An 18,281-nucleotide genomic window follows, 5' to 3' on the forward strand; every position below is an offset into this window, starting at 1 on the left:
GTGTTCACAGCATCATTCTCCAAAACAAAACAAAAAACACACACAATCCCTTTCGAATTTTTATTTCTGAATCTTTTTATTTATTTTCTTAGAAATTACAAAGCAACTCTCTCCAGGAGAGCAAGGGGGAAAAAAAACCCAACCCTGAAATATTTCCAAGTAATTTTGTTCCATACAAACACAAAGCAAAGTTACAGATTTCTTTCACATGCATGTACAAAAACATTTTAAGTAAAACATCCTTCACACATAACATGTGCATTAGTCTCAGAACTGAGCACATAATCAGATTGGCCTCACCTACCCTACCTAATCTTGTTTTCCTGTTTTCTTTTTAAATTGTACATTTCTATGCAGGAAACATCTCTTTTTCTGCACAGCATTATGCATATTCAAATTATCATGGACAGCCTTGGAATTAAATCACTAGGTAGTGTAGTCTGACATAAAGCTGTACACATAAGTTGTTACACTGCCATTTATACAGCGAACTTTACTGGATACCAGGCAAAACTCTTCAAAAGGAATAAAAAAAGTATTGCTAGAGGGGAAAAGGAATATGATACACAGCACTCTCTCAACTACAATCCTGTATGATTCCTATGCAAAACACTTCAAAAGCCAAGTAATTTACAGATCTTGCTCTCCAAATTGATATCAACGTTCCTACCAATTTCAATCATGGCAAAATAAATCAATGTAAGACATCAATGCTACTGGATATGGACATGGTCAATACTCACTGCTCCCATTTTTCATCCACCCACTTTTGGAAAGAAAAGGAGAAAGATGAAAGAACTGTAAAAACTGCAGACTGTTGAAGCAGGTGGGTCAGCAGAGTGCTTCACCAGCCATCAGCAAGAAACAGCAACTGTGAGAGCAGAGCTTCATTCCAACCCACTGCATAATCTCACCGTGGTTTGAAATTTGGGGATAACATGGTCAATGAACACACCTCACTAGTTGCCCAAGGCTGCATTAACACCTAGCAAAATCTTATCTGATTCATCAAAAGAGCATATAGTCTGTGTCTGACTTTGTGAGCTAGTTTTTAATTTCACTATTTCATGCATGATGAACACCACGGCAAATATAAGAACCATAAATGTTCAGAGGCGAAGGGCTCACCCAGAAGGTAAAGCTTCCACATGCATAAAAGGAAACATCAAGCACACAAAAGTCAGCTGCAACCCTTAGCACAGTGGGGCAACAGGAGGTACAGCTCTTACTCTGCCTTCATTTTTAAGTGTACAGGCGATGCTGATGGGTTTCTCACCTCTGCATGAACACGCATCCCAAAGAGAATCAATAGCACTTCTCCCTTACACTGCAACAACACAGCTGGCTCAAAAGACAGTGACTATGCACTGCATTTAAATACACTTGAAGCACTCAGGCTTGGCTTGTTGAAGAGTGTGTGTTATAGGGTGAACTGGGTATGGAAAAGGAATGTGAAATTTAAAAAAATCACCAAAAAATAAAGACAGAACATCTGCACGTGAACAATACAGAGAAAACACTTAAGATTAACACTTATGAGGTTTAACCAAAGCCCTAGAGGACACTAGATTTTCATTTTTAGCCCACTTGAAACCTTGCAAATGAGCAAGTGATGCTGGCAGCAGTCACTCTTGTCATTTGGCTCCTGAAAATAGTGCAATGGACTTTGCATAAGTACCCTGGCTGCAAGAACACTACTACAAGAACCAGTTTGCAAAGCACCTATAGAGAAAGGCCCAATGACAGGTGTTCTCACACAGTGTCAAAGACTCAAGGGGCAAATCAGACTGAGCCTCAAGGCCCCATCCTGGCACATTCTGTGTGTTGTGGGAAATGCTGGATCTGCTGGTTTAGCTGAGATGGGCAGCCTGCTCTTAGCCCTGTACTACCATTTGAACTGCAAGCTCTAGTAAATGTGCAGAAAAGAAAAAGCACTGGCCCAGCAGGAGGACGTCTCTGATTCCCATCCAGGAAAGGCTTAAGTCACATCACTTAACTCATACACTGACAGTGTGGATGTCTTCAGCTGAGGCAGTCAAGCTGAACTCACTTCATGGGCACACAAAGTAAAAATAGACCTTTCTAAAAATGCCATTCATTCAACCTGCTTTATACTTCTACCTCAAGGCCAAAAGGACAGTGACCTAAGAATGATTATTTCTATTCATCTGCAAGTGTGGTCCAAAGGAACAAGTTTAGATGCAGACATCTAAAGCTGAGCGAGAAGGTACCACCCCAAATGCCTTCCTTATACCTGGACAGCTGAACAGCAGAGTCGTGTTGGTCTTTGTGATCAGCAGTTTTGCTTAAAATCTGTGTCATATAGGACATTTCAGTGACCATCTAAGCATTCTCCAGCCAGCAACAGTCCAACTGAAGTGGAGTAAAAGCTTGCAGCTCTCACAAAACTCTCTGAATGATTACTGCGCCTTTTTCTTGCAGAGTAACTAGATCTCAAACACACTTCTCAAAGGCAAATATTACTATTCTTTTTTACAGCTGAGAAAACAGGGACATTGCAGCCTGGCTAATGGGGACTCAGGGGGAATCAAAATAAAGATTTCCTGGTATGCTCTTCCACTACTGACTAGGCTTAAAATAGTGAGAATTTACCCCCCAGGAGAGACCTTTAAAACTCTGATGGACAATTTTAACACCATTGTCCATAAAAGCCTATGGTCACACATTCTTATTAGACATTGAGAAATTTTCTGTTTGGATTCCACTTCTATAAAGTGGAAGAGAAATACAGTTAGGAAAAAAGAATTAAGGCCAGGCATGTTATACAGAAACAAAAATACTATGCCTGAAGCTCATTCTTTCAAAAGATAAACCTGCAATTGTAAAGATAAATGGTAGGTTTGGTAAATTTCCCTCAACCATCCCAAGGGGTTACAGGTATAAAGCCAGTTTAAGTGGCTGTTCATTCTTGATTCATGTTCATTCTAGCTCTTTTGAGAGAGAGACACACTGAATCAAGTTAAAGACCGAGTTGATCAACTGAGGATTGTGAAGAACAAAAAAAATTCCATCAGTCAGCTGAGCCATAAAAGCAAGCAGCAAAATAGATTCTGTTTCAGACTAAGCTGTCAAGATAACGACCTCAAATATGAAAGCTCAGCCAGCCTGAAGTTGCTGCACTCAATCCAATGACAGAGGAAAAGTTTGCATTGCCAGTACAGGCTCACACCATTAGTAAAAGCGGTTTCATTCTCTCCAGAAAACCACATCAACTTTCATGAACAGATGATCAAGTAATCAACTAGGGAGTAAGCTCTGCTGGTCTTGATTCCAACAAGGAAGAATTGGTGGAGAATGTGAATGTATTGGCTGCAGAAGAAACAGAACTGTGCCATTTAAAATCCTGAGAAACGTGTACAAGACAGAGTCCTGTACCTGTAAGTCAACATATTTTGTTTTATTCAAGGAATGTCTCAGCAGAACTTCACAAGGGAAATTCTGTCCTGGCTACCCAAAGAAATCCAAGTATGCTCCTTTATCTTCAAAGACAGCCTTCTCAAAGTAAAAAATCAGTCCTTTCTGACAAACAGAAATTACAGCAGGCATGACAGAAGGCCAGTACAGATGACTGAGGAACTCCTGACCAATCTCAAACACAAACTGAAAGGTACACAGAAGTGGAAGTGATGATGGGCTGGCCAGCAGAGATACAGAAACACAGCCCAAGTACACAGAGAAAATTAGGAAAGCCAAAGTTCAGCTGGAGTTCAAACTGGTAAGAAGTAAGAAGAAGGGCTTCTTTAAGTACACTAGAAGCAAAAGGAAGGTTAAATAAAATATGGTTTACTGTTCAACAATGCAAACAATATGGTAACAAAGGATGCTTTTGTATTTTCAGGCTCATGTACACAACACCTTTTTCACCTGTTTTCACTGTAAGTTCTGCTTTAAGGCCTGCCAAGTCCTCGAGCCTTCTAGCAGCATACAGGAATAAAGCATTGCCTACAGCAGAGGAAGACTGAGTTAGTGAGAATTAAGCCCACTGAAACCAACAGGCTGAACGTGAAGGCACTGAGGAAGCTGGCTAATGGCACCGTGAGACCATGCTACAGCATCTTTGCTACATCATCATCATCATCATCAGTGATGGCTCTCCAACTAAAATACCCTGACTGAGGACTCTCCTGCTGCCCACAACAGTCAGCAAGCAGATAGCCAGCACTCTGAGGGAAATTATTGTTCCTCTTTACTCAGCGTTTGCGAGATAGTGTTTGGAGGATGTCATTCATTTTTGTGCTCCCCCTTACAGGGCACTGCAGCAATTTCAGTGGAAGGTCACAGAGCTGGTCTGGGGGCTGGAGCACAGGACAAGTAAGGAGAGCTCAGGCAACATGGTTTCTCCACATTTAAGAAGAGAAAATACTAAAAAGAGATCTCATTGTGTATAATCCCTTAATAACTGGGTTAGAGAAGGCAGTCAGACTCTATCTCTTCAGAGATAAACAATAACAGAAAAAGAGGCAGTGAACACAAGCTGGAACATGGGAAATTCCAACTAGATGCAAATATATTGTTTTTCTTACTGTGATAGTTGCCAAATACAGGAAATATTGCCCAGAGAGATTTGGCATCACCATCCTTGTAGCTACTCAAAACTCAAATGGACAAAGTCCTTAGCAACCTGCTCTAACTGGCTGAAATCTGAAAAGGAGGCTGGAGTAGAAATGCCACAAGGTCCCTTCAAACCAAAGTATTCAATGGTTCTGTAACTAAGAAAATCTCCTCACAACTACTTTTCACCGGCACGTTCCTCATTAATCTGCCAAAGCAAGCCATGCCACCATCAAATGTAAAGGGTGATCTTCAGTCTCATCAATCAGGATGGAGTACAGAAGCCAGCAAAGAGGGGAGCTAAACATCAAACCTCTCATAGTCATTTCATGCAGGTCCCTTACACACCAGGGCCAGCCCTGTGTTGGAATCATCACAATACTCTACTAGTTCCTTTCAAGTGTCTGTTGCACACCACCAGGACTAAATAAAAAGACTGTTCCTTTTCACATCTTCTTCATCTTTTTCTTGCAGCGCTGGTTGAAGACAGGTGAGGACCCCATCAGGCTGTCAGCAGAATGAGAACCGTAGCTGCTCTCAGAGCCATTGGGGCTTTGTGGCATCCCAGCTTCACTCATGCCTGACATTGGTTCCTCAAAGACATCACTGCCCAGAACCCCATGGCCAGGTACATTAGCCTCCTCATTTTCCTGTGGCTCCATTTTCACCTGTGCCAAGTTCCACAGTGGGGAAGCATTCACCTCAGCCCCTAGAAAAGGAAAAAGCAAACAGTAGTAACTGAGTAAAAAGATAAATCACAAACAGCACGCAGATACAAGGGACAGCAGCAAAGATAAAGAGGGAGCAAAAGCAAAGCCACAGGTTAACTATGCTGGGGGAAAACAAACAAAGCACACCCAAGCACTGCGGTCAATAAAAAAATATCTGTTGACTTATTTGTCCAGCAATTATCACAGCAATAATATGATGGTATCCTTTCACTGTTAGCCTCCATGTGATTTTCTCTATGAGAAACAATTCCACATCACTCTCCAGAAGGAGTGTCCCAGCAGCAATGAGTACACCAGCAGCACATCGACTAGACCCTGCATAAGCAGGGCTTTGAGGCAGTCCAAAAGTCATTATGAGGTCCTTGCAACTGTCAGACATCCTGGGTTTCTATAGAGGAGGTGAACAGAGCAGGCAGACGACTAGGTAGATGAGCAGTCCCAAATATCACTTCCAGCACTGAAATGTAGGGACATCAAAGCTGCAGTCAGCCACCTGCCTGCCTGCCCCCTTCTACTCAGCACCCACAGGTCTCATCCCATCCTTCAGCAGAACAGAAAGAAATCCTTTTGGCTCAACCTCACAGATGCCTGCTGGGAAACAGCTCCCCCCGGCCTCACTTTTTTATAAAACATTTCTGGACTGGTGTGCAATCTGAGCACTGATTGAGGATTTTTTGTACAAGATTACCAAACCATATTCCTTGATAACAGCAAATGTTTTCTCCCCAAGAGAAGTAATTAAAGATTGCATTATATCTGTTTAAGTTTAAAGTGAGACAAAAATCCTATTAAAAATACACTAATTGGTCTCCTTGCTGAGATGGGCATAAACAGACCAGAAATGAATAAACTGTGAAATAAACTCTCTTGTGCGGGGTTTAGCTCATGTAGAAAATTTAAAAAACACCAAAACAAAAAACCCAACCAATCAAAAACAAAAACAACAAAAAAGACCCACTACAAAAACAACAAACAAAATAGGTAACCATTTTTAATAAATTTTCCAAACTTGATGTCTCAAAGAGCATGGCTACAGTTTGAAATCACAACCAAAGCTCTTGTACTGAGCCAAACCTATGACCATTCCCTACTATGAGCACACTAGTAACAACAGGCCATTATTAGTAGAAATTACAAAGAAAACAAATGCTTCAACATGTGTCTGAGCCAAAAATTCTCCTTTATAAAGAAGTCAGGAATCTTTTCCAGATCAGCTTAACCAAAACCAAGGTTCAGGAGACCTTTTTGGTAACACAGCCTACCTTAGCTCAGTTGCCTTAATGGAAGTCCTTCCTATGTCAATCATAAGTAAATGCATGTCTCTCAACAACAATGGACACATCATTAAAATGCTGTTCCAGAGTTACAGCTCCAGTCTACATAATAATCAAAGGTGCTCACTAAACTAAACTGTGTCCTTCCTTCATCAGTTGCTCTTCATCGCTCAGCCTTATTCCTTTCAGCTCTGTCACCTGTCACTAAGAGTGTCACTAATGACTAAAAGTACTTAAGCATCAACAAAGGATGTTTCATCTTCAAAGCACTTTAACTTCAAAGTACTTCAGAAATAAGCTAATCTTCACGTTATCCTGAGAGGCGGAGGGAACAAGGAACAATTTTGCCCCCATTTTTCCAACTGCAATGAAAGTAAGCAGCCAGCTCACAACGGCAATGTCAGACATCCACAAAAACATGGGAAGAACATGGAAAGCTGTAATGAGAGTTTTGCCCTCAGACACTGAAGCCTCGCTGCCCTCCCTGCAGGCTTCACACCTGCATTTCGAGATGGCAATGGTCTAATTGCAGCAGCTTTTTCTTGCTCCTTAGGATATTACAACTCTCCAACCTGCCCAGGTCTAGACTGGAACTTCTCACAGATGAGATCTCCAAAGGCTCTTGTGAAGTGAAGAGGGATTTTCAGGAAGGAACAGAGCACTTGTATTCTTAATTAGAAAACATCAATTCTGTATCAGAGAAGCAAGAGGCATTTAATATACAGCTAGCGTGCTAACCTCTTGGTCTCAAGTGGTAGATGCTAATACAAAGCCTTCCAGATAAATCACTTGCAACCCTGGATGGGCCAGAGGAATCTGCTGCTCCTTCTCCCACAACATTGCAAACAGTTTACACTTCAGAGGTGGCATGGAAAAGTATGAGCTTTCAGAAAAATATTAGATGGATTTATGTTTTTTAAAACTCATAACAATGCAAAAACACTAGTGGACTTAAGAGGTATACTCTAACCTCACCACATATGCTACTTAGCTTAGGGTTAATAGGAGGATAAGCTTCATTGGTTTTTAACCAGATTTTTAAGTGAAATAGGTATTCCAGGGACTTCCAGAGTTCAGATAGTTCCATGCAAAATCGAAACTGCCTCTTTTTCATTCCAGGATGTTCAGCTTCACCAAAGAGTGAAGATAATGAAACTTCTATGTAGATATAGAGCAGGCATGGCCATAGCAGATTCTCCCATGCTTACCACCAGTGTGCTTCAATGTCACCAAGGGATGGCACTTTGAGGAAAAGAGTGGTCTCCACAACCCCACTGATTCACTCACCACTTCACTTTCCATGGTCTCAGCCAAGTACAGCAGGCTTTGGGGTACAAACAGTAGGTGGGATTCCCAGGAGTCCATTTCACATAAGTCACTGATAAGCTTTCATAAAACAGTGACTGTCATTATCAGTGTAATTTCTGAACATGGAGGACATCACCAAGTACCATTCATATTTCCAGAATTCATTCAGTGCCTAAACTATGTAAGGAACACAGCTTTCAAGTTTGCAGGAATATGGATCTCTGGACACAAATCCAAACCTAACCAGGACACAAATCCAAACCTAACCAGGGAAACAAGATCACAAGGAACTGCTGAAAGACTGTTTCCAGGAGAAGCAAGAAACCCCTACCTGAAGTCTGTGGGGAAGCTTCTACTTCCAAGTTGGCAGAGAAGCGCTCACTTTGACCTCCAAGAACTCCAACAGGCAAAGACTGGTCACCAGAAGCCAGATCTCCTTCCAGCTCTTCACTTATGGGGAAAGTGATATCACTAACAGGTTCCTCCTTAATCTTCACAGGTTTTGTGTCTTCTGCTGCCTTTTCAGGGTTGACAATCTTCTCATATTCTTCAGAGAGCTGCTTGCTAACCTGTCAAAGATCAGCAGGTGAAAAAGAGGTCAGAAAGGTGAGAGCGACTTCAGAGGCTCTGATAGCAATTACATTGCAGTGCACTCTGTTCCCTGAACATTATTAACATCTGACCTGAATGAACAAGTAAACAACTTACCAGCTACACAAGAGATGTTTTTCCCCTTTAAGTGCACCTTCTGTGCTGTAACAAGGGACTTTAATAAGAGGTTTAATCCACTAACATCTGACTGATAAATATGAGCACTTATTTTATAAACAGAGATGATGAGGCTTAGAAATTTAAACAGAGCATGAAACAAAAGCAAAATGTCTCAGTCTTACTCTTGAGTTTTACCTATAAGACTGTCCCCATCCTCCAGTAACAAATTCACCCCAGCATGGAAAACCAAGCACTTCAGATGTTCAACAGCCTACTGTAGTCCCCACTGGGCAAAGCCTGAGTATATTCTGCCAGATTCACAGCAAAAAACACAGAAGTTTTCTCCAGTTAGAGAAGTGAAACAAATACAGGAATGAGATTTACAACTACCCTGCACTTCCAGAAACTTAACAACAGTCAACAATTACATTTAAACATTTCAGATTTCATCTCCTTCTAACAAATACTTGTTTATACAACTAAAACCCAACAGTCAGTGACCTGTGCTCAGGAAAATTGCAAGACTTTTTAACAGCAGAAGGAAGGAGGAAAAAGACTAGCAAAGCCTATTTCCCCCTTCTAGATATACTTCCAAATAAAGGGCTACTGTGGACCTCAGTCCTGCATAAAGAACAATGATTGTTAAGACAATGATCAGCTGCAGGGTGAGAGTGAACTGCAGCAGCAGAACAATGCAGAAAACTTAGATTCCAAAAGGACAACAAAAACATTTGAACAAAAATGAACAGAACCAGTACTTTGAGCAGGAATGTTTCTAAAAAAGGCAACTCTTCGGGATGTTATTTTTATATAAGAAGGTAGCACCGGTAAGACAACTCATATCAGCAACCTTACGCTCCTAAAGCTTAAGGAAGTCACTCCTTGTTTAAGTGAACACAAACCACTCTACAGCCTAGAAACTGATCTCTGCTTACATGTTTTCCAAAATGTTAACCAGCCAAATATCCTGCTAAAAGAGAAAATTCAGTTCCTCGGTCAGTTCTGATTTTAACTCTACTTGATAATTTTGACTGGGTAATTCAAGAGCTGGGGGACTCTTCTTAAATTCAGGCAAGCCATCAGTAGAGCATCCTTAGTAGTCTCACTAGGAAGAAAAATAAGGGGCTCTGTCTTCCAGTCATAAAGTTCCTGTTCTGTTTCCCTTGATGACTCCTCTCCACACCCAGCAGGTTTTCCCGTCAGGTTTCCCCTCAGTAAGAGTCAAGAATAAGCAACTGTACTGGGGGTACATTTCTTGTGCTGCCAGGTCCTTAATGCACTTCTCACCTGAAGCATGTAGCTGTGATAGTCCTTGATGCGGTGCTGCCAGAACTTCTGCAGTGAGAGCACGCTGCCAATGCCCACTTCGTGGAAGACCTGCTCCATGACATCAGGGAAAGGGGTGTGGCCGAGCCGAGCCTCTCGATCCACAGCAAAGCGCAGCAGCTTGGTGAACTTGAGGCAGTACTCGTGGGCAATGTCCGTCAGGGTCTCCAGGACACTCTCGTTGGCGCACTCAAAGCCCGTGTGCGCCAGGATGGTGGCCATCGACTGGTACAGAAGCTGCCGGCAGGAAGACCAACTCAGCTCTGTCACTGGCTCCCCTTTTCCTCTGAAAAACAGAAAAGACAAAAATAGCACACTTTCAAAAATCTGAAGGACTGTATCAGTTGAAGAGGTACTGTCAATAATGAGGTGATGTACAAAGGGAAAGCAGGGGTTTGGGGTTCTCCACAGCTTCTGTTACATATGAACACCACCTAATAAGTGTTTATCTGCTTATCTGTTTATCTTTTCCTTCTTCCCTTCCCTCCAAATCAGAACTTCCAAGTTTCATTTTCCCTTCTAATGCCACAAGATTCTTTGGGTGATTCATGAATGTGGGATACAAATCTTCTGAAACCTTAAGCACCTCCCTTCCCATCCAAGAGCTTTTCTCCTGGAGATGTGAATTAAATGGGTCCTTGACACAAACAAAAAAAGGCATTTTAAGTAACATGAATGCAAATAATTTCCCCTCTCAGTTAATTACATTGCTCTTCCTTATTATCTCTGATGTCATAGGCCTAATAGTCGGATAAAAAGGCTTCTGGGATAGACAAGATTAGAATTTCTAAAGCAAAAGACTCACATAAAAAAGCAAGAAATGGGACACACATACATTTCATAGAGACACACTGTAGCCAAATAGACTGTTTCTCTGCTCTCATTTCCAGGAGTCACTAAGCATGACACTGAAAGAAGTATCCCCATATGCAACCTAAGATGTGAACACCAGGCCCTGGGGGGAGGCCTGGAGAAGATTGGCCATAAAGCACCATTCTCTGGTCTTGGGTTTAAGACTTCCCTCCTCTGTTGCTAAACAGGAAGCAGTGACTACAGAGGATGGAAGAGATGGAGAACAACTGACATGAGCACTTCAAACATCATTCGCTTATAGTCACCCAACCAATATTTTCATCAACATGAGTTAACAAACAGACATTCCCCAGAGGAGTTAGGCAAAGCCTCTAATGGAGAAACACATATCTACCAGATTTCTCAACTTAAAATTAAATGCATGTGATCTATTTGCCCATATCAGTAACATGGACTTCAAATGCCTATGTCAGAAAATCAAATTCCATTACTGCTAAGTATGATACTCATACACTTTTTTACACTCCATTCAGCACCAGGGACAGAATTGAGGCAACAATTTCACTCTTCATTTGTTTCTGATCAATTTCTCCCAATATCTTCCACACCTGCCTGGACATTCTCCTCACTGCTACCCTACATCACCTGCATCACCACACACTCTTTCCAGCAGAAGGACCTGATTTAACAGCACACAGACAGTACTGATGGCTTGATAAAGTTCTCCAACTCTCCAACAATTGATGAGGTACCCTTCAGTCCCACTGAGAAGCTGGCCCACAGAGCCTCAGCTTCCCCTGATCCTCAGAGCTGACACATAGAAAACACAGCAGTAAAACCACTGAAACACAGCAGTAAAAAAGTGAAGAGGAGTGAAAAGGAAGGTGAAACTTAGAACTATCAGGATGAAGATTATTCATTTTTAAGAACGCCAGCACAACACTTTCTGATTATTCAAATAAAGGGGGAATCGCACTATATTAAGAGTGGCATATGATCACATTTTTAAGTAGATATTAAGAACAGTATGTGAATCTCAGGTCATGGATTCATCCCAGCTATTAATTGATGGAAAATATTAGCATCCCAATTTGTACTCAATTATGTAACTACTTTGCAAAGCAGACAGCAGGCGCCCTGACAAGATTAATTAAAAGATCATCCATTTCTTTATAAAAAAAGCGTCACCCATACTATTTTTGCATCTCCCTCACTCCTCCCTCCACCTCAGCAGCAGAATTCTGAAGTTCACAAACAGCCATATGTGTCACACAACACCAGGACCAAGAGTTTACAACAGAAATAAGCAACCATCAAAGAAAATCAACCAGAAAACAATCTTAAAATTCGTGTCTATAAAAAAGAATCTCTTTTTTATATATAAAGGGCATACCTAGATGTCTAGCAGCCAGCAGTAGAGACCATCTTATGCTACCAAAACTGAATGCCAGGCTTCTATTAACACAGAGACATTCACTAAAAACACTGTGGATAAACTTAAATTACACAGATTTTGGCAATCCCGAGCAGGATACTGTGGGGGGATAGAATGGAGATGGTATAGAAAGTAATCTTACCCCTAAGGAGTTGCAGCTGGGTCAATTATCAAAAATGAGCAGAAGGCCTAACTTCAACAGGCCACAGCTGTATAATAAGAACAACAGGAGCTATAAAAGAGTGGGTTGGTTTGTTAAGAGGACATGCCCCAAAGTAGGAAGGGAACTGGAGTCAGTTGGTTATCTGGTGAGGGAGAAAGGGTGTGCTTGGAGGAGCTGCTCAGCAGAAAACACCAAAAAGGTACAAAACTCTTGTAATAAAGAGATGATAGTATAAAATTCCTGTTACGTATATGCATATATGACAACACGATACTTAGACACTTGCAAAGTAGTTTAAAAACCATTCAGTAATGCATATCAGTGCTCAGAAGCAGCAGAAAATATTGGAAAATATTGTGTCTCTTTTAAACTCCTAGAGGAAAAGAAACTAACTGTGAGCATTAAAATGCAGCTAGGTCACTATGCTGGAAGGCATATAATCAACTTGAAATCTAATCAATTAAAGACACAGAAGAAAAACATTTCAGGTACTGTACTCAAATCCAAATCTCCATCTCTTGCTCTTGGTAAGGGAAATCAATTTGGTTTTGTTTTTCTTATGTTTTCTTCTCTTGTTTTCCTGTTTCTCATAATAACAGAGAAATATGATTAAAAGCCAGAACAGAGAGCAAAAAATTGAAATGTTGTAGATGTTAAGAGAAACCAACAACCAAAATAGTTTTTCTTCATCTTCTTTAACTTCCAGGTATCCTCTGGTAAGAATGTTTTTGTTCATGTGCAGTCATACAGACACATTTATGTTGAAAGTAGAAGGACAAGCAAACTTGTTTAGCTATGACCATCATAAAGAGCCTTTGTGTTAGACTTCATCCAGATACTCAGCACCAAAAAAACACCCATCCAGATATTATCATTATGCAGAATGCCACCCTCTGCAGCACTTAGTTCTTTTCCTGAAAGGCTCAGTCATATATCTACAAGTAACCACAAGTGCTTTAATCCCTGAAGTTTTGTCACCAGAGATTAGCAGGACAGGGAATTAGGCCTGTGACATGGAGGCAATCTCCCCTACAGAATATACACTATGAAATTTATCACAAATACTGGCCAACTTGCCACTCTTCAATTTTGTATTTCTAACAGTGCTATCTATATATTTTATATATGGGTCACCAACATTAGATGTTCCAGATAGACATCTACCTGTCAAGCTACAAATTCATTAGACCCAAAGGCCAGCCTCTCCCACCACTACCAAAACTTTACAACAGAAGACATGAAAACAGTGTCCATTTATACCAACCAGACTTATTTTCTGATTTAGTCAGTTTTCAGGACTCACAAAAGGCCCACTTTCTGTGTCAGTCAGTTAAATGACAACGAGCCACCCCACAAAGGCAGCACCATCTGTTCCTCCAAGCTCCTCTGCTGCAGGGCAGTTTTTCTTAGAGGGAAGGGGAGCTCATGGCTCCTTTCTCACTTAACTGTCTTCAGGGAACAGGCTAAGTCAGCACAAGCATCAGCAGCTGAGGTTCAATCAACTGCAGGAATGGATTGAAGGGCCCTGCTCCCTCCTAGGTGAGCATAAGCCAGCAGCAGATGGAGGGAGGGACTGCTTTTCCTATGAACAGGACAATTTGATGAAACATTATGCTGTGAAGTTGAATTTCTACCAAATGAGCTGCAACAAGGCTGCTTTAGAGCCATTTTCCCAAAGCAGTAAAATAAAGGAGAGCATTGTAGAAACAAGATACACTAGTCAGAGAGAACACCAAAGAACACAGCACACTAACTCAAACCAGAAAGTTGTTTTCTTTCACGAAAGAGCCTTTTTACACCTCATCCTGGGTAAGTCTTTTTAAACACCTCTGCTACGTCTACAGAAGGCTGCACAGGTATGAAAAAAAGATGCTCAACAGATAATGGTAAAAATAAATTGGGTCTCAATGGCATAACCCAGACCAGTCAGCTTAGAAATGAACTAAGCCAAAGCACTTAGATCATCAGGGGAATTGTCTCCTGCCCATTTTAATTACCACTGCTCCAAATCCTTCCCTACATTAAAACTGCTATGCCACTGACATGTACTCCTCTACTTCTGTACAGACATTTCTTCACTGCAAGTCCTTCTGCCAAGAGCTGTCTTCCCATTGCAAGCTCCCAGTTTTGTTTACAGATTACCTTTCAAGGCAATCCAATGTGGCTAGGAATGCAAATGACCAAATGACTGAGAAATCTGTTAGGAACCCAACCATGCACACACAAGAAGAGGCACATGAGTAGGTCAGGCTTCTTTTGAAGATGGATGCATGCTAATCTGAGGAAGCTGAGCAGAGAAGATGGAAAAGCTAGCAGCTGTTAAGAGTCTCCTGTCAAAATGGTAGTTTCAAGTCTACAGCTCCTTACTCATTCTTCATCAATTACACTTTAAGATTCTTTTCTATTTCTACACCAAGCAAAACTAAATGTTAGTCCCTTATTGTGTATTCCAAGAACTGTAACATCACCAGGACCAGATGGTACTTCATCCAAGAATATTAAAGGAAGGCGAGGATGAAATACCTGAATAGCGGTGGTGAGTCTCCTCTTGCTTTAAACTGCCTTGGCCCATGAGGACCAGAAGACAGAAACTGTGAAAACATGTTCCTTTAATACTTTCAGAAGAGATGTGGAAAACTGCAGGCTGGGAAGCATGGATATATTTTAGTGCATCAGGGAAATTCAAGAACTAGAGGGCACACAAGTAAATATGTTATGTTCAGAAAGAACCCAGAGAGCTTATTTTTAACTGTAAAACCTGCTTCACAAACCTACCGGAGTCCTCCAAATCTATCAACAAGTGAATAGATCAGAGACCTCCACTCTGGAGTCTAGGTCCTCCCTGGGGGATCTGTGCCAGAATCAATATAATTTTATCATGTTTTTTAACATATTTATGAACAGTCTAGAAAACTGTAGGAAAGGAACAGAGTAGTAATTAAAAAACCATTGATAGTACAGAATTTGGGAGATTGATAACACCAAACCAACTCAAAAACAGCCATAAATTAAGTTATGCCTCTTCCTCATCATACAAGGAAGTAGGGGCTACATATAGGGCAGAGGAAAACCAATTCAGGAGGTAAAAAAATAAAAGACAAGGGGACAGTGTGTCAAAGAATGAAAATGAGTGACAGGGAAATGGAAGAGGACAGGCCTACATTAACTAAACCTGTGTCCTGATTCAAGCTGGCTACTCTTATCTTCCTCTCTTCTCATATCTAAGTGTACCTACACTACTTCTCAGACCCAGGCTACTGACCAAAAAAAGCAGAATTAAAATATAGATTTATCTAAATACTGTAGTTCTGACAACTGTACTTCAGAAGGCAGCACAGAATTAAGCACTACCATGTTTTATTAGGGGGAAGAATATTCTTGCTTTAATTTGATTTTACACACTCAGAAGCATCAGCAAATCAAAGAACTTCATTCTTGCTACTCGAACAGCATCTATAAAACAGTTGCTATTCTTAATTCATGTGTCTCAAAACAGTTAGGAACAAACATGCAACAACAACTCAAAGCCTTCCCCCTGGAAAAGCATATATGTGTTTGGGTTAGCAAGCACACAATTACATTCTAGAATACACTGCAGCTCATTATAAATCCACTCTGTCAGCCACAAAACATTCCATTTCAAAACTGTCTCTCCAGTTTCCACAACATAGTCCTTACACTCCCCCACGTGGCTGACCACTAAATAACATTTCTTTACCCGGACCCCAAAAAATCAACAAAAAGGAACAACAAAAAGACAAAGCAGCCCTGAAAACATGAGCAGAGCCATAGAAAACTGAACTTCAAGCTGAAGCCACTGAGGAGGACAGAACAGAACACTTCTCAGTTCTGCAAACCACAGGGCCACGGGGCAGGAGTCACAGGCCCTGACTACTCTCACAAAACCATATTTCCCTTCAATCTCTGCTCTCTGCTAATTACTTTGTATCTTCTGAGAAGGATGACGGTGTTCCTCCAGAAACAGCACCAAAGAATCACTCTGCTGTTCAGAGAGACTCTTACCAAATGCAACATCTTTCAGTAAAATGCATTTTATACAACCTCAGGCCATTAAAGATCTCACTGGGATTTAAGTGATAAATTACATTCCTTTGATCCACATTTTAAAAACTAAAATGTGTTAGCCTCTCCCTCAAAATGTTCATTAGTGGACATGGTAGCAAGGATTAATCCCTTAATTTAAATGCACATGACATACAAAGTAATGTAAGATATTGCAAGAAATGCAACACCTCCTTGTGAAATTAGTGCCTGTCAGAGGGACTGACAGGCAGTGGTGGCAATTATTATTTAATCAAATGCAGGCAGCAGAGGTAGAAGCGGTGCAAATTTTCCTCACACTTTCTCCAGCTGATGGAACCAGTAGCAGAGACAAGAATTCCATTCAATTGTGCTCATTTTCAGCTCTGACTGGAAGCCCACCAAACTGGGTAGAATGTGATAGTCGCCATGTCAGAGGTCCTCGGCCACTGAAACCTTACAAATACATTATCAAATCATCTTTTTAGAACCTACAGCTGAACAGCCTAAACCTAGTCATGTGTTTTCTGGATTTGCAATTACAGTAACACAACTTTAGTTGTAAGTGATCTGAACAGAAGAGACTTCACATCCTGTAACTAAAACTGTCGAAATACCACTGACAAAACCATGCACGCGAATTTAGCATGGCACTAACGAGACAGACATCAGCACCACACATCCACATTTCACAGACAGGAAGCAAAAGCACGCAACATACATGTTATTCACACAGGAAAAATCCAAGTATTTCCTTTCTAAAGCCTGTTTTATACTTTACATACAACTGCTTGACCCTTCAGCCTAAGGGAATCAACATAACTACATATATATTTCAGAGCACTCAGCTTTCCTTCAGCCAAGAACTAACCTAAAGAAATACCAACACACCTGTAGAAATCACTCTCTGGGTCACTGTGCCTCAGCTGAAATGGCATTTTGGGGGTTTTGCTATCCAGAGGGAGCAGGTCATCAGGGAGAGGTGGGGAGGCCGGACAAGATGGCAGAGGTTCATTCTCTTCGGTTTTTATGCCCTCAGCTTGCTGCTGGTTTTGAGCCTGAGCCGCGGCGATGAGGCTGCGCAGCCGCCGGTTGTGCTGGATGAGCTGGATGGTGTGAATGGTGAGGCTGCAGGGCTCGGAGGGGATGTCCAGCATGGTGGTGGGACGGGGCTTGTTGGCAGACGGCTGGTGCAGTGGAGGATCCTGGACTTCCACAGTACGAAACTCCCGCTGCAGCAGGTCAAAGGAGCTGCGGTTGGCCTGGTTGGAGGAAACCGGGATCTCGCCCCAGTACCGCAGCATTTTTGCATAGGTCACCTGTCGCGTTCAGCACCCAGAAGAAGGCTACCAAGTACTGCGGGTTCAAAGGACCCCTGCTGCAGGGAAAAGCACTTTGGGCAGCAACAGACACAGGAGCTGGGACGACGCCAACTCAAGTTACGGCTGCCGAGCACGCTGTCGCTCAGTGCCTCGCTGAGCAGCGGAGTGTCCTCGACGGCATCAGGCTGCCACTCTGGCAGTTTACAGACCGCATCGCGGCTTTTCCTGGGGGAGAAGGGTCAGAAACAAACGCACTCGTGAGACGGAAATCGTTTCTGTGTGTAACAAGGGCTGGTGTGGGCCCACCTGGGCCTCGCTGAGCGGGACCCGCGGCGTGGAGAAATTCCGGGGGCCGCACTCGATTCGCCCGCCACTCGCCCCCTTTCCCTCCCCGGGCCCGCTGCTGCCGCGCACCCCGGGCCCGCGCCTCGCCCGCCCCCGCCTACCCCTCCTCTGCGCTCCCTCCGGCCGCCCAGCCGGAACTGCGTCCCGGTCCGCCGCCGAGAGCGGCTCCCCCGCCACCCGCGCTCCTCCGGCCCGGAGGAGGAAAGCGCCCGCCGCTGCCGCCTCCGCCGCCTCTCCCGC

General features: G+C 42.4%; 1 protein-coding gene across 2 annotated transcripts; it reads right to left on the minus strand.

Annotated features, from left to right (window-relative positions):
* Positions 1–50: 50 nt before the first annotated feature.
* On the minus strand, positions 51–18,279 carry SUPT7L (SPT7 like, STAGA complex subunit gamma). 2 transcript variants are annotated; one of them, XM_038132550.1, is made up of 5 exons: positions 18,143–18,279; positions 17,266–17,921; positions 9,884–10,208; positions 8,217–8,454; positions 51–5,281 (listed from the first exon to the last, which is right to left on the minus strand). In XM_038132550.1, the coding sequence occupies exons 2-5, from the start codon at positions 17,676–17,678 to the stop codon at positions 5,019–5,021; spliced, it is 1,239 nt and encodes a 412-aa protein (XP_037988478.1). In that variant the 5' UTR covers positions 17,679–17,921; positions 18,143–18,279; the 3' UTR covers positions 51–5,018. The 2 variants fall into 2 exon arrangements, with proteins under 2 accessions (XP_037988478.1, XP_037988479.1); XM_038132551.1 differs by lacking the exon at positions 18,143–18,279 and having other exon boundaries at positions 17,266–18,135.
* Between the last annotated feature and the right edge of the window lie 2 nt (positions 18,280–18,281).

The sequence above is a fragment of the Motacilla alba genome, chromosome 3 (genome assembly GCF_015832195.1).
Source record: "Motacilla alba alba isolate MOTALB_02 chromosome 3, Motacilla_alba_V1.0_pri, whole genome shotgun sequence".
Lineage (NCBI taxonomy): Eukaryota > Metazoa > Chordata > Aves > Passeriformes > Motacillidae > Motacilla > Motacilla alba.

What these genes read in the sequence shown, in the direction of transcription:
- SUPT7L (XM_038132550.1), bottom strand. Translation starts at nt 17,678, where the DNA reads ATGCTGCGGTACTGGGGCGAGATCCCGGTTTCCTCCAACCAGGCCAAC. An exon ending in CCAGAGAGTGATTTCTACAG is followed by an intron (nt 10,209 to 17,265) that starts GTGTGTTGGTAT and finishes TCTGTTTTTCAG; the next exon opens with AGGAAAAGGGGAGCCAGTGA. An exon ending in AGCTTCCCCACAGACTTCAG is followed by an intron (nt 5,282 to 8,216) that starts GTAGGGGTTTCT and finishes TTCCTTTTCTAG; the next exon opens with GGGCTGAGGTGAATGCTTCC.